Raw genomic sequence first — 16010 nt, 5'->3', positions numbered from 1 at the left:
TTCAGCAAGTGCCTCTGCTGCCCACCTCTCCTTACTGGACCTCTGCTGCCCACCTCTCCTTGTTGGTGGGTGGTGTGTTTGTGTGTTTGTGTATGTGTGTGTGTGTGGGGGGGGGTTCCCCGCAGAAGGCACCTCTATCTTTTCGAACTTGTGCCAGACTTGGCTTCAAGCATCCAAGTGAGTTTGTGTCAGCGAAGCAGCGAAAGCTGGACCCCCAAACATCCTACCCTCTTTCCCCCTGCAGAGGGGAGAAGCTACCGGGCGTAATCGGCATTTCGGGGTGATTTCAGGCTCTGAGAATGAGTGGCAGCGCCGTGTTTACTTCCACCCTCGCTCCCGCCCCAGCCCCACCCACCCAGCGTGCAGACGGACTCCAGGGATGGCGTGGCCCTGCCCGGGGTGGACACCTGCCCGGGAGTGCGTCCTCCGGCAGCCTCGTCACTGGAGCAGCTCCCGCCCTGGCCACGCTCCTCACCCCACCAGCAGCACCCGCTTCAGGAAAATGCATCTGCACCCCGCATTCCCCCCTACCCCCGGCTCATCTCCTTTCCTAGTACCTTTCTACGTCTGCATCCTTTTGCCACCGACATACTCGTTGCTTAGCCTCTGTTTTCCAAAAACCAAGTACAAATCACTCCAAAACAACGTACATCAATAAAGCAACAACAATAACACTGCCACCGGCAGCCGGGAGCGTGCTGCTCCTGCAAGGGTGAGAGCAGAAAGCCCCGCTTTACAGCGCGATTTTGCAATAAAGCTTCCCTGCTGCTTGTGAGCCGTCAGGCTGCCACTGTCCCAGCTGCAGGAGAAGCAGCTGCACGCCCCGGCAGGGCGACTGGGGTGGAAGACACTGAGCCCTGCTGTGGGGTTTCGCAGCGGGTAATTGAAGCCCGGGCTCGGGGAGGGGGGGGGGGCGCGCATGCGCACGCGCCGCCGCCGGCTCCGCCGAGGCCCAGCTGCCGCCACCGCCGCGGCGGGCGCTGTAACGCGGCTGCTGCTGCCGCTCGGCGGGCGTTGGAGCCGAGCGCCGGGCGCCCCGTCAGGCGAGCGGGAGCGGCGGCGAGGGCGGCCGGGCCGCCGGCGGAGGAGCGAGCGGGCGAGGCGGCGAGCGCGGGGCCGGCCGGGCGCCGGCGTGCGATGCCGGGCGGGCGGCGGCGCTGAGCGCGGGGAGGCCGAGCGGCCGCGGAGCGGGGGAGCCGCGACCCCGGAGGCGGCGGCTGAGGCGGCTGAGGCGACCCGGAGACGGCGGCTGAGGCGGCTGAGGCGACCCGGAGGCGGCGGCTGAGGCGACCCGGAGGCGGCGGCTGAGGCGGCTGAGGCGGCGGCTGGGCTGAGGCGGCGCCGGCGGGGGCAGCGGGCGCCGGGCGCCGCGGGGCCGGGGCGGGCGCGGGCGGCGGGGCCGCGGGCCATGGACGCGGCGGCGTTGGCGGCGGCGGCGGGGGCGCGGGCGGGCCGGGGCGGCGGCGCGGCGCTCGCGCAGCGGGCGGCCAGGTGAGGCTGGGCGCGCGCTCCGGGCGCCGCCGCCAGTCCTGGGCCGCCGGGCCGGGCCGGGCAGCGGCGTCGCCGTCCGGGCTCCGGGGCCGCCCGCGGGGTCTCCGCCGGGATCGTCTCGCCGCGCGCCGCGCCCCTTCCCCCCCTCGCGCGGCGGGGCCCCCAGGAAGCCGCCCCGCGGGGCGCGGGCGCCGCGACGCCATGAGGAAATTCAACATCAGGAAGGTGCTGGACGGCCTGACCGCCGGCTCGTCCTCCGCCGCGCAGCAGCAGCAGCACCCGGCGGGGCCGCGGGAGCCCGAGGTGCAGGAGACGCTCCAGGCCGAGCACTTCCAGCTCTGCAGGGTGAGCGCCCCGGGCCCGCGGGGGGCGGGGGCGCGGGCCCCCGGCTGAGGGCGCCCCGCTGCGGCCGGCCGGGCCGGGCCGTCTGGGGGCGGACATCACCCGAGTCCCCCTCGGCCGGGCCCGCCCCTGAGGGTCCCTCGCGGGGCGCCGGACGGTCCCGCCGCCGTGCTCCCCACAGTCCCGAAACCCCGATCCTCGGGCGGGCTCGTGGAGCCGCCGACTTGGAAGCTGCCTGCGGAATCGGCGTCCGGGGACAGTTGTTTATCGGGGCGCAAACCTGTGCCAGGCGTTTGCTCATCCCTTGCCCTTAGACGGGGGTACGAGGCTGCCTTGAGCTGCTCCGCCAGATTCCCTCGTGTTGCCAGAGTTTGAGTTATAGAAAACCCCAAAACTCTGCTGTGTAGCGAATATGTGATTTATAAATATGAGAAGGGAAATTGCATTGAGGCTTATTCTTTTAGTGGTTGGTTGGTTGGTTGTTTTTTTTTTTTTTTTTTTTCATTATCAAGGCACTCGGTAAACTTGAATTCCTTTCTGTGATTAGATGGAAGGGAATCTTTGTATTTCATGTTATTGAGTTTCATGTCTTGTACTTTCTTGCTTTTTTTCCTGGAATCAACTCCGAATTGGAAAAGTTTTCAATCAATAAATATTTATAGAGATGTAAAAAAAAAAAAAATGTGTCAGGCTGGAGGTAGAAAAAGGCAGGGTGCTTCTGGCATTGTGTTTCGTGAAAAAGTTCACGCGGGCCTTTTTGCCCCTCAGTGGCACGACCGTGGTCCCAGCGGAGTGGAGAGAGAAAGAATGATGCAGCGAATCGACTCACCAGCTGCTGCATGAGACACAAACTTGTCTTGGTCCTGATCTCTGCCTGAGAAATGTCGTGCGTTCTTATGTCAGGACTTTCTGAAAGTGTGTGTGTGTCCACTTTGCTTTTTGACTGGCTGCCCTGACATTGTTGAGGATTGAATAGCAAAAATGCGCAATGAAAGGGCGAACTTATTTTCGTTTCGTTACAGTTGCAAAACAGGGTAGATATTTTGACAATTGCTTCCCTGAATCCTTTACTAAAGTACGGCTGCTTATCCTTACTAGTACTCGCCTTTAGCATCGAAATAATGATGCAGTTTCACTTGGAATAAAGCACGAATTGCATATTGAAATGAACGCACCAGTTGAGTTATTTATTTATTCTTTTTGACCACTAGGAACAACTGATTTGATCTGGGACATAATAGTATAGGATATTAGTCAGACACTGATAAGCATTAGAGAATGCTAGTATGATAAAGAGGCAGAAGATAAAGTGTTACACTGAAGGGTGGATTTTTTTTTTTCTTTTCATTTCTGCCTCCTGGAATCACTTGTTTGTTCATGTAGATTACTTGGATTTTTCTTTTCTTTTTTTTTTCCCTTAAAGTGATAAGTACATGTATCTGTGTTTTGTATCAGTTACAGTTGTTTCAAAATTTGAATGCTCGTATTGACTTTCTGTTTTTTAAATTTTGCTTCTACTTTGGTTGCTGTGATGCCACTTGCCTGTGCCTAGACTGTTCGCCATGGATTTCCCTATCAACCCTCAGCCCTGGCCTTTGATCCTGTACAGAAGATCCTGGCAGTGGGGACTCAGACTGGTGCTTTAAGGCTGTATCCTTTCGTGTACTTTTACTTTATTATTATTTTTTTTAACTTTGTATTCTCGGTAGTCCTGTTTTGCTGATTAGTTCTTTTTCCTGTTTAATTCCAAAGATAATGGTATAATCAGGTGAATATGTGCGATTATGGAGTGTTGGCTTTTTCATTGATTTTATTTAGGTTATATGTTTTATTTAGGCTATATGTTTTTATTTAGGTTATATGTTGATGTGATGTTGATCAGTTTTCAATTTATATTAACTAACCATGTATCCACACAGAGGTCTAAAGTTTTGGTATAGTAACTTTGTAAGGAGCTAGAAGATTTTAGATCTGCTTACACTGTTGAGTGAGATATGTTAAAGATGAAGTTTAAAGACTGTAGTACTGGGCATTTGTTAATTGCTTTTTAAAATAACTGTCATGGTATATGTTGAACTTATGACCTATTCTAATGAATTAGAGGTTAAATTTAAATCTGGTTATTTCTGACATCCATCTAGAAAGTCATTGGCAGAAGACAAATTTAGTTAAAAATTTATGTAAATAATTATGAAGCATTCATATTTATACAAATTTTAGAGCTTTTTCTTTCAGGCACATGAATAAGTGTACTCCTCATATGTTTTTCCTTTTAGAATATTATTTATATATACAAACTTAGGTTTTATTTATGTATACAAACCCTGTGGTATTAGTATAGGGAAAATTATTTTTCCTGCTTATGCCTAAATTATAACAATTTGGTCATGGTATTCTTTCAAATACATACTTTTCAAGCTCATTCTTTTGATCTGAATAATGGAGAATACTTCTCGTTAATTTTTTTTAAGCTACTTAACGTGAAATAACATTGTGTTTGCTTTATTGTGACATTTAACCATACTTGAATACACTTATTTTTCAACATAAGATTTTAAAAGAAAGAAATTTATTTATCTGTAGGCCATCTGCTTCCTACATTTTATTGAGATAGTGTGTCAGTAATAAAAAGAAAAAAAATCACTAAATGATCTCAGTAGACATTAATACTGTCAAAAAACAAAAACAACAAAAACTAGATAGGGAAGCTTTACCCTTCACATGTACGATTTTCTGGCTTCTAAAATGGGGGAGTGGGGCCTGCATTTTCTAGTAATCTTTTAAAATCTTCATTTCAAATAATTACTATGTGGTTTCAGAGTGCGCCTAAAATTTGATTTATGGATTAGAGTGCTGTCCTCACAATGCTAATATAAGTTTTCATATGGGTCATTGAATTGTGTTATTTGGTGAAGTCTGTCACTAACCACCAATACCAATTAGTGGACTCAAACCTATTAAAGTGGTAGAATCTGAGTAGCTGCAATCTGAATCTGAATTTCTAAGACTATGTGTCTTTTGCCCAAATTTCTAGACAGTTGATACTATAGTATCCTTTGGCTTCAATTTAAATATTTTTATTCCTAAACCCATTGATCACTACCGCTAGGATCCCTATTTTGTCTTTGTAAAGATGGCAATAAAGTTAATTTTGTCAGTGTGGGTACTCAGTGATCAGCGTAACTCTGTGGTGACAAGACTAATGCATTGTTAGATTTAGAACTATTTGAAACTGAAAGCAGAGTTTCTTGTTGCTAACAAGAATTTCATTACTGGACTAAGAAGTTGAAATAGATCTTTTTTAGATTATTTTGTTTTTGTTTTAAGTGGACCTAATATTTACTATTTTTCTAGTATAGTCTGTTTTGTTGCAGTATATAATTTTTTTTTATCTTTTAACCACCATTCTGGTCCTTATATAATTTAATGTAAGTAAATATCACCAGCTAGCTTGATTTTTATAAAACCAGATACTTTTCTTAGACCAGACTTTTAACTCTAATGCATTTGATTAATTAGCAAGTTGACACAAAGGGAGGAGTTAAAATGTTAGCCCTAATGCCAATCGCCAGATAAGAGCCATATCACTTATATATATCACTCATGTATCACATATATGACATCTGTTGGTACATTATTTTTATAATTAAATACTATAAATGAAAGTGAACTGGTAGTGACAGTTCACAATTCTAAATTTCTTCTTAGTCCCTCTCACTATATTTAGAATGAAGGAAAACTTATTTACCAATTCTATTTCTACTTTCCCTTTTTTATGAGATTATATCAACATTCCAAAGTGATAAATTAGTTTGCCTGCCAGTAATTCCACCTAATCATTCCTTCTGTTCAAGTAGCAAATGAGCTTACAAGCTTTGTTTATTATGGCTTTGATTCATATAAAGTGATCGGACCTTTTTGTTTTCATCTAATGTTCTCCACATATGTGATTTAAGGTGTTTCTCTGTTCTTTGTTCTTTTCAAAATGAGATACCTAAAATTTATAGGTTTTAATTTCAGAATTCCATATGGTTTAACATGTAGAGTTTTTACAAGTCTACTTTGTCATCCTTTCTCTTTTATATTATTCCATGTTACAGTTGGTTTCTTTTGGTCTTTTTCTTTATCCTCTTCTGTTAGATTCATGTAATCTTTGTCTTAAAAGATGTGTTTAGAGTAGAAATATACTTCTAGATAAAAAGTCTTTTCTTTCATTTAACCGCAGAGTACAAAGAAGGAGTCGTTTTTGAATGGAATTGGGCTTTTAGAACTCTTAAGTGCACCTGTGATTTGACTAATAGGATGTCTTAATTGTTAGAAGATGATACTAAGTTTATTGGTCCACTTGGAGGTTAAAACAAAACAAAGTATATACACTGGTGGGAAAGTTACATCTGATATCTTATGCTTGAACAAGAATTATTGAAAATCTGAGAATTTGAATAATGTACCAATGAGGAGACAAGATAAATTTAATATGTTTACTGTATTAATGAATGGCAGGGGACTGATGAAATTATTATATTCATGCTTTACACTCATCCTTCTTGGTTTCTTGAAAGAATAAGAAGTTGGAGTATACTTATTGATAGGAAGCAGGAAAGCAATTTTATGTACCAAGTTATATGTTGGTGATGTAATTGAATTATCTAATTTCTTACCTCTTTGCCATATATTAAGGTAGTTATTTTGCATAATCTTGTCTAGAGATTAGAACTTGGAATAAATTATTCTCATATGGATGAGAGGGCAGGAAGAGTCTAACTGAAGAATAAAGGCCTTTCTGGTAATGCTGTATAGACCTTGTGTCTAGACTCCTGGTTTATAGTATAAAAATTTTGTGTTCTTTCATACTGTGTTGTAAACATGAGCTACCCTGATCTTATTTGTAAGGTATTTCTGTTAGCATAGTGAGGTCACTTTCCGTATAAGCATTTCAAGTACTAGGCAGAAAAATGGAATTCTAAATTTACTGAATTTTTGTAAAGTTTGAGTTTTTCTTATAATTATCAACATTTTTAAAGAACCTCATTTATCTTTTTGAGTTGAGGGAAATATAGCTTAATCGACAGTCTCAGCTTTGATAAGGCATGAACTGTCTTAAATGGCAGTGTAATGTTGCTGAAGGCAGATTTATGAAACAAAGTTTGTACCTCAGAGTTCATCTAACTAGCACATTAAGTGTCGACATTAGATTATAAATTGTACCTGAATTCTACTTCTTGTCTTGCCACTAAATAATTATATGTCCTTGAATTTATGTTTTTTCTTCTAAAATAAAGGATCTGTATTTAGATAATTTTTTCAAGAAACAGTTCTGTGTGTCCAGGTAATTATTTATGTTCTAGGTGAGTATATAAAAGAAATGAAGATATGATCCATACCTTCATAAAGTTTTCATTCCTAACTAAAGGACTGAATTAGATAAATTTCAGTTGAAATTGCAGATATACTCAGAGTCAACTTACTTTGCACAGAGTCATATTTATAGGTAAATTATTTGGATTTGATGGCATTTCTATGCTTAATATGTAAGAGTCACATGCCCAAGAGGAAGGAGTGGGAAAATCACTCTAAGTGAGTAATGTGGATGAAAGCAGAGGAATGGGAATTGCATGGTAGTCTGGAGGCATTCTCAAGACCTGATTGGAATAGTCACCTGAATTAGGGGCAGTAATAAGAAGCCCATTGTTGGAGAACGTGACTTTTAACCTGAGCTGTCTGTGTTATTCAGTGAGGACTCATTATAGTCATATAAGGAGATGCTGACAGGAGAAAATGTGATTTTTTAGGATGGTTAATGGTCATGAATGAAAAGAATAGACCAAATGAATAGACCAACTTTAAAGGTAACTATTAATCCATATAGGTAATACGGTGTATCCATCACAGTGGTAGATTGGGAACTAGAAAGGGACTTGATTCCTTTGTATAAAATCTTAGAGGGAATAAAGAAAAAATAGTAATGAAAATTTGCACATTCTTCCACAGAGGCAAATTATAAGAGAGTAATGGAAAGCTTGTATAAGAGGATAGTAGAGTAATTTGAATTTGGAATTTTGTCATCTTTTACTCTGCTCTTACCGCCATTTTGAATGCATAGCCTAGACTTCTTATTTTAGCATGACAATTTGATACTGCTTTTACATTTGAGTTCCTTTTGGCTAGGTCTTTGGTGATTTCCTGGACATTGTTATTGAGGCACCTTAATGTCACTATTATTTGTTTGACTTTGTCCATTTATTCTTGGTCAGTGTTTCTCAAATAGTGATAGCATTTTGTGCTGCGTGGTTCTGTGGATTTGTCCAGCAAACTGTAGACCTAGTGTTAGTGTTTCCTCTGATGTCAGTGTAAGAACCCAAACAAACCTACACACTTTCAGGTGCCCCTGGTTGAGAACTATTGCATTTAGCCCAAGTTCTTTGCGAGTTAAGTTAGAATAATAATCCCATCTAACTTACAAAGTTGCTGTCAGAATTAATACAATAATGTATAAGAATCAAATGCAGTATGTGTATGTGTAGCTTTAAATCTGTGACAGGCACTGTTTTGATAGTTATGTATGATATTATTAAAATGAAAGTTTTTATTGCTTTAATGTAAAGGTTCTTCATTTTATTTTAACAAATACTTGCTAAGAGGCAGCCAGGTACCAGGTACTGTTTCAGATGGCCTTAATGTCATTTATTTTTATAACTGATTCAATCTTTGAAGAAAAGGTCTTGAAACACACTGTTTTTCTTTTTAAGTGTGTCTTTAAAATGCTTGTGTTCTCAGCCACAAATTTGCAGAATTACTTTTTAGATACAGTAAGATAATATATGTGAAAGTTTATTATACACAGTAGGTCATAAATGATAGTTTAATGATCTTGCACTTGTAAGATACCATTGGAATGTTTGAATTTCTGCTTATTATTTTTAGTTTATAAAAATGAATTGCAATATTGGAAAAAGATTTAGAAATAGATTTTTTTGTTCAAAGTAATTAAACAATGGACCAAAAATTTTATTTAGTCATTTTCCCTGTCACCATGACATTTTGTTTATAAAAAAGTTCATAGAAGAATTATAGTCATTTGGCCCTCTACCTGTAGAGGAGAAACGAGGAATTTTGAAATACTGTTTCTTTCCAGCTCTCACCTTTTCATTTAGGAGAGCTTAAAGAAAAGGGTGAATGAGTGCTCTGTCAGCTGGAGGTTGTGATTCTCAGCATGAACTACTGCAGCAGGAGAAACAGGTACATTTTCTTTAGAAACAACAAACAGAAATGGGTGTCTGCCTAGAAGCAGTTATTTTGCATTAAATTTCTTTTGGAAGAAAAGAAGGTGTGATAGAAACTGAATGGAATTGAAAGGGATACGTTTAGTATGGCATCAAGTCTCTGCTTGGGAAGCCTTTCTGTTCTTAATAAGGTGGATTTTTATTTCTATTTTGTATTATCTGTTTTCCATCTTTATTTTTAGTATAATTTGCTTTTAAAATTACACCCTGACTTTGCTATCCTGGAGGAGAAGGTAAAGGAATGTTGGAAGAATTACCTTTATCATTATAAGATACATGTGTTCTAGAATGCAGACCAATTTTGGTGAGTCAATTGAAATCTCTGGGCTTTAATTTCCTTTCTTATAAAATGCAGATTTTTAGGGTACATGATTTCCAATAGTCCTTCCAACTCAAGGATGATAGCATTTCTTTTCCTGTGGTGGACTTGGGAATGCCCTGGACCATCTCTGTCTAGAGTGTTCTTATGATCGAGAATAAAGTCCTTTTGCTCTGTTTCTCTTGACTGCATTCATAGTCCAAGTCAGTAGACTGCGTGAGTGCAAAAGCTTTTGTTTACATAAAGAACCAGGAAAAAGCACAGGAGTAACAGTCTTTGTTGTCGAAACAGCAGCTCAGGTTGAATAGTAAGATACTAAGATTTTTTTTAATTTTTGTATAACTGATCAGGTCTGTTTATGGTGTAGGAAATTTGGGGCATTTTTAAAATACTATCAAAAAGTTTCCTTTCTTGGGTGTTAATGTCAGGATATAAAATTAAGATGAAATTACTTAAATATTACTGTACCTGATTACATGATCTTAGCTGATTTTTCTTTAGAGATTTAGAATAGAGACTATCTTCCTTGAATTACTGATATGTAATTGGAATACTATATTTGGTAACTAGAGAATAATTTAGAATAATAATAACTGAATAGAACAGTAATAACTAAATATTTGGATTATTTAGTGGGCATCACTAAATAAAAGAAAGCTTTGGTTTTCTTCATTTGATTTTAACGTCATGTATTGAAAAATGACAAGTTGTTTACAAGAACAAAATTAAAAATGAGAATCAGGGTTGATTTGTTTTACGTTTAAAATGCAAGCCTTCTGTCCTGTTTTAGTAAATTATTATCAGAAGGTAAACTCAGTATCTTTGGAGTGCAGATTAATAAAATGGTTTTAGTTTGACGTAAACAGATGCCTATCTACTTAAGAATGTAAAAATGTCATAGAAAGGAACATGTATTACCATGTATAACATGGTACCATGTTACCATGTATAAACATTTTACAATGTATTACCTTTTAGTTTAGAAAGCCTTTTAATTAAGATAGGGTTTAAATGTGTTCTAGAACTACAAAACTTCTTGGGAAACAAAACAGAGTGATTGTTTTGATTTTTTTAAAGCTTTATTTATTCATGTATACAAGAACCTGGGTATAGGCCAGATGTGCAGGAGGGTGAGAGGATTCACCAGAGACAGAGCTGGGAACAGAACAGGCAGATCTACTGAAATACACTGCTGAGGGGAGCAGTGGGTGAGACAAGAGAGGTCTGCTGTGTCCTGTGTGTATCTCCCCAGCTGGCCAGGATCAAACCTGCCCTGCAGAGGCTGCTGACAGCTTCACGGCGCTGTGCTCATCCGCCTGCGCCACCACAGAGGCCGATTGTTTTGATTTTTATGAAAAAAAACTAAGAGAGTTTATCAAATTATAATCATAACAGACTGCCAAAAGGTACTCAATATATTTCCTTTAGTCACATGTGATATAAATCATTCTAAGGAGAAGGAATAGTACCTTCTCATTTAATTATGCACATTTCTTCTTATAAAGACATTTAAGCATCTATATAGTAGACAATTACAAAATCAAGTAGGGGCCCTATGGATTCTTAAATGTTAATTTTTCTACTAAAGATTGCAAGATGGGTAGTGAAAATTTAGCTCTGTTATTATTTTGTTCTTTAATTTGAACCCATTTTTAATTTTTTTTTATAAAAGATTTATTTATGCAAGAACCAGGGTACATGCTAGATATGCAGGAGGGTGAGGGGATTCACCAGAGACAGAGCGGGAAACAGAACAGGCAGACTGACTGAAATACACTGCTGAGGGGAGCAGCAGGTGAGACAGGAAAGGTCTGCTGTGCCATGTGGGTATCTCCCAGCCTGCCGGGATTGAACCTGCACTGCAGAGGCTGCAGACAGCTTCTTGGTGCTGCACTCAACCGCCTGTGCCACCAGGGAGGCCTCCCATTTTTAATTTTTATTTGCAGCAGTAAAAGATAAAAACAAGTTGGTTATCTTCCATTTGTCATATTATTTTTACCATTTGAAGAATTAAATATCGAGCAGTAACGTAATTTCAAATGTAGCAGCCTCAGTTGTTTTACTCTCACATTCTCTTGTATTTCATTTTAAAGGAATTTTGGATACCAATTCTGTTTACTGTGTAACTTTTTCCCTTTTTCTTTTTGCATTGTGGGTGGAAGGTAGACTGAGAATGGGTGAATTACAGGAAGGAATTAATGACAGCATTTATGCCTTACTGCTCAGTGTTCCACAGTGGGCCGTGTGTTCAGGGATTCTTTTAAGATTGAGCACTTTTTTCCCTGTTAAAATAATTCTTAAAGCCCAGGGCCTTTGTCTTAGTGAACTATTTGTCTGGTTTAATCCACTCCCACTTCCAACTCAGGTAGTCCCCTATTTTTAAAGTCAGCATTTAAAAATTGAAATTTCTGCATTACCATTCTTTAAATATCATGTCAACATTAAAGGTCTAAATATAGACCTTTTGGGGCCTCCCCGGTGGTGCAGTGGTTGAGCGCTGGGTTGCGAAGCTGCCCGTAGCCTTTGCAGTGCCGGTTCGATCCCTGGCTGCTCCCTGGCCGCTCCCTGGCCACCAGAAAAGGGTCCCACATGGCGCACAGACCTCTCCTGCCGCCCGCTGCTCCCCTCAGCAGTGTACTTTGGTCCTTCTGCCTGCTCTGCTCCTGGCTCTGACTCTGGTGAATTCTCTCACCCTCCCGTGCTTCTGACTGTACCCAGTGCTTGTATAATAAATAAATCTTTTAAAAAAAATAAATAAAATTAGACTTTTTGGACATTATAATCTTGAGTGGTGCCTTCATTTAAGATGCTGTCAGAAACATTACAGCGTATGAGACGTTGCAATACAATTTAAAAGCAAGGCAAATGAGAATCAACCATTGCTTCTGCCGTATCAAGTCCAGAAATTAGACAGTAACTAGGGTACAATTATAAAATCAAAACAGAAAGAACATGCAGATTCTTAGATGATCAACTTAATATGTTTTCTACTAAAGATTACACAGAAGATGGATATGTATATGCCCTGTGTGTGCCTTTAAAGCAGTGAGATCTAAATCTTCAATTTAGGAGTCAGCAGATTTTTTTCTGTAAAGGCTTAGATAGAAAATATTTTGTCTGTATAGTCTTTGACACAACTGCTCAACTCTGCTGATGAAGCCCCAAAGCTGCCACAGACAATACATAAAGGAATGAATGTAGATGTAGTTCACTGTAACTTTATAAACCAGAGAATGGGACTAGATTTGACACTAAAACCTAGATTGTCAGCCCCTGTTCTGGTTTGGCTGTGTGTGTGGAGTAGAATGCTCAAGAATGAATTATTAACATTTTTCTGGTTTCATAAATTATATGTGCGTTTGTTTAAATTTACCTTTTCAGTCATAAACAGAAGCACATTTGAAAATAATTTTTAATGATACATAGTATATCTTTTAAATTAAGTTATATTTTAGAAGTAGCTTTTGATCTTGTGATAGAGACATTTTATTTTTGTGAATTATTAGTATGGTAATGAAGTGAATTATTAGTATGGTGAATTATTAGTATGGTAGATGTCCATTGGGGGTAATTCAGTGATCAGTGTTATTGACATATTCAGCTTGTTTGAGACTTTTGCTTGCTAACTTCATTAAAACAAAGTTCATATTAAACTGTGAGTTTTAGTTTGTGCACGCACTACAATAATAGTTTATAAAAAATAAATTTTTCTAGCTGTGTATGTATATTATATATAATTTAATAAAGGAATTGTTACCTTTAAAAATTATAATTGCATTTGCAACCTTCCCCTAATTTTTTCTTAGTATTTCCCATTAATATATACAGTTAGATTAATACTTACAAGTGAATATAAACATTTTACTAAAATATTGGGATTTCCTAGATATGTGCAAATTTTGATTAAAAAACAACTCATTTTCATCTGTGGAAGAAACAATTTGAAAGTTTTAAAAACGAAACTATCTCATAAGCCTCTGAGAAGCAAGTCCAGGTGCATAGTAATTTTTTTTTAGTTAGATATGTTGCATGCCCCTTCTTAGAAAGAATTCACAAAGTTCTTTAATTGGAAACTGAAATGAATTTTTCCTGTTGCCCGCTGTTTGCATCAGTTTCTGGTAGTAGTAAATGTAGATGTAATTTTATTTAGTAAATAAGCCTTATTTCTACTTGATTCCATTCTCCAACTGTTAGTCTCCAGCTGTTAATCCTTTTGGAAGCAGTTACATAACACAAATAAATAGAAATGGTGATGTGTGGAGCATATTTTTTATTTTTATTGGTGCTCTGATTTAAAAATGAATTGATCTAGAATAACTTAGATTTCCATAAAATGAGGGAGAATATAAAGACTTTTTTTAAAAGATTGATTTTATTTATGCATAAAAGAACTGGGGTGTAGGCCTGAGGTGCAGAGGTGAAGATTCACCAGAGACAGAGTAGGAAGCAGAACAGGTAGATTTACTGAAATATACTGCTGAGGGGAATGGCAGGTGGCACAGGAGAGGTCTGCTGTACCATGTGGAGAGCACTGACACTTAAGCCCTACGTCACCAGGGAGGCCCCATAGAATGTAAAGACTTCTAGCTAAAAGTTAGCTAATATTTTTGGTTTGTTAATCTTCATTTGAAAATTAAGATTTGCTTAACACATGTTGTTTGCAGAATGTGCAGTCTTGGAAATTATTTGGTAGTTACTGTTTAATAAGGTCTTGTTTTTTAAAGTAGGGATATTTATATAATAGTTTTGGTCCTGTTTCCTTTTCATTAAGTGCTGTTTAGAACTTTTGAAGCTGTTCCTGGTGAGGTTGTCTGTTGAGTGATTACCTACTCTTTCTTGAAAGTACATAATCTCTTCTTGTAATACCAGTGCCTCTGTTTTTCACAGCATTACTCTGCCAAAACTGACTATAAATCTAGTGGCATCAGCTATTGCAGTACTTTCTGCTAAATTGTTTTCCTTTTGTCTATTCTTTTTTGTCTTCTGAAAAAGAAGTAGTGTTGAAATGGTTTTCCTTTTGTTTTGTCTTTGTACTGTATTTTTCTCAATGTTTTATATGTTTCTCTTAAAATTCACTGTACTCAGGAAAGTACTTAGCCATTAAATGTCTGAGAATCAATGCTGGGGTAAAAAAATCACTCTTCTTGAGGGCCTCCCTGGTGGCGCAGGCAACGGTTGAACGCAGTGCTGTGAAGCTGTCCGCAGCCTCTGCAGTTGGGTTCCATCTCCGCAGGCCTCAGAGCAACACACAGGGCCAGCAGACCTCTCCCGACTCGCCTGCTGCTCCCCTCAGCAGTATATTTTGTCATTCTGCCTGTTCTGTTCCCCACTCTGTCTCTGGTGAATCCTCTTGCCCTCCACACCTCTGGCCTGTGCCCCAGTTCTTGTATAAATAAAAATAAATCTTTAAAAAAATCACTCTTCTTGATATGCAAGAATGTATGTTTCTTCTTGTTCATTTAACCTTGACCACTCTTATTTATGAAGTTATTTCATAGTAGATTGAGCAGGTGTTTCTCTTAAAAGTATATTTACATATCAAAAGCCATTAAAAAAAATTGCCTGTGGTAATAAATATAATTCATTTTGACCTCTTCAGAGATAAACCTAACACTAAAACTATGGTAATAAGAATGAATATTTTCAACCACTTGTTTTGTTTATGATAATAAATTTGTTTATGATAATAATTTTGTTTATGATAATAAAAAATTCTCATTCAGATTAATAGCGCAAGAGGCAAGTAGAAGTCTGTTTCAACCCAGTTTATACTATAATTATATATTAGTCTAGATACTGCAATTTTTTTTTTTTTGGTGTTTGTTTCATTCATATTAAAAGAAAGTGGTTGACTGACAACTTTTGAAATACTGATAGGAGTTTATTATAAAATGTTTGCAGTCATGTTGAGTTGGTTTTAAATGTGATGTTTGTATCTTTCATAGTTACTTTTGTCTTTTTATTAAGTTTTTATTACCGAATAGTGCATGTTATCGTTTTGCTTAGGTAGCAATTTAGTAGAATGTTAGAATTGTAAGTCAACAGTAAAATTAAGTATTTCCACTCATGTAGTAATGAGTCTGTGACTAGCTTCATTTCTTAATGTATTAATTTTAAAATAGATTTTATTTTTTAAAGCAGCTTTATGTTCATAGCAAAATTGAACAGAAGTTACAGAGATTTCTCATGTACCCCTCTCCCTGCTCAGCATAGCTATCCCCAATATCAATATTCCTCACTAGAAAAGTATAACAAGTGGTACTTGTTATAATTGGTGAATCTGCATTGATACTTGACAATCATCCCAAGTTCATATTTTACACTAGGTTTCACCCTTGGCATTGTAGATACTATGGGTTTTAACCACCGTTGTGATATATGGTATTGTTTCACTGTCCTCAAAATTCTTAGTGTTCTGCCTGTTAATTCCTCCCTCCCCCTATTCCTGGCAACCACTAACCTTTTTGCTGTCTCCATAATTTTATGTTTTCCAGAATGTCATTTGTAATTGGAATCATACAGTTTGTAGCCCTTTTAGAGTAGCTTCGTTTACTTAATTACATGTATTTAAATTT

At 39.2% G+C, this 16010-nt stretch overlaps 1 protein-coding gene across 4 annotated transcripts in view; it reads left to right on the top strand.

Moving 5' to 3' along the window:
- Positions 1–1692: 1692 nt before the first annotated feature.
- STXBP5 (syntaxin binding protein 5) overlaps positions 1693–16010 on the top strand; it is a gene marked incomplete at both ends in the record, with an annotated part of 133283 nt that continues 118965 nt past the window's right edge. For all 4 annotated transcript variants that reach the window (XM_084228556.1, XM_084228555.1, XM_084228554.1 and 1 more), the window contains 2 exons: positions 1693–1836; positions 3386–3483. In XM_084228556.1, coding sequence (XP_084084682.1) covers positions 1693–1836; positions 3386–3483 — 242 coding nt within the window. The remainder of the gene's footprint in view (positions 1837–3385; positions 3484–16010) is intronic.

Source organism: Talpa europaea (assembly GCF_964194135.1).
Source record: "Talpa europaea genome assembly, chromosome: 2".
Lineage (NCBI taxonomy): Eukaryota > Metazoa > Chordata > Mammalia > Eulipotyphla > Talpidae > Talpa > Talpa europaea.
Note: the sequence above shows the minus strand (reverse complement) of the source record. Positions and strands in the feature narration are given on the sequence as shown.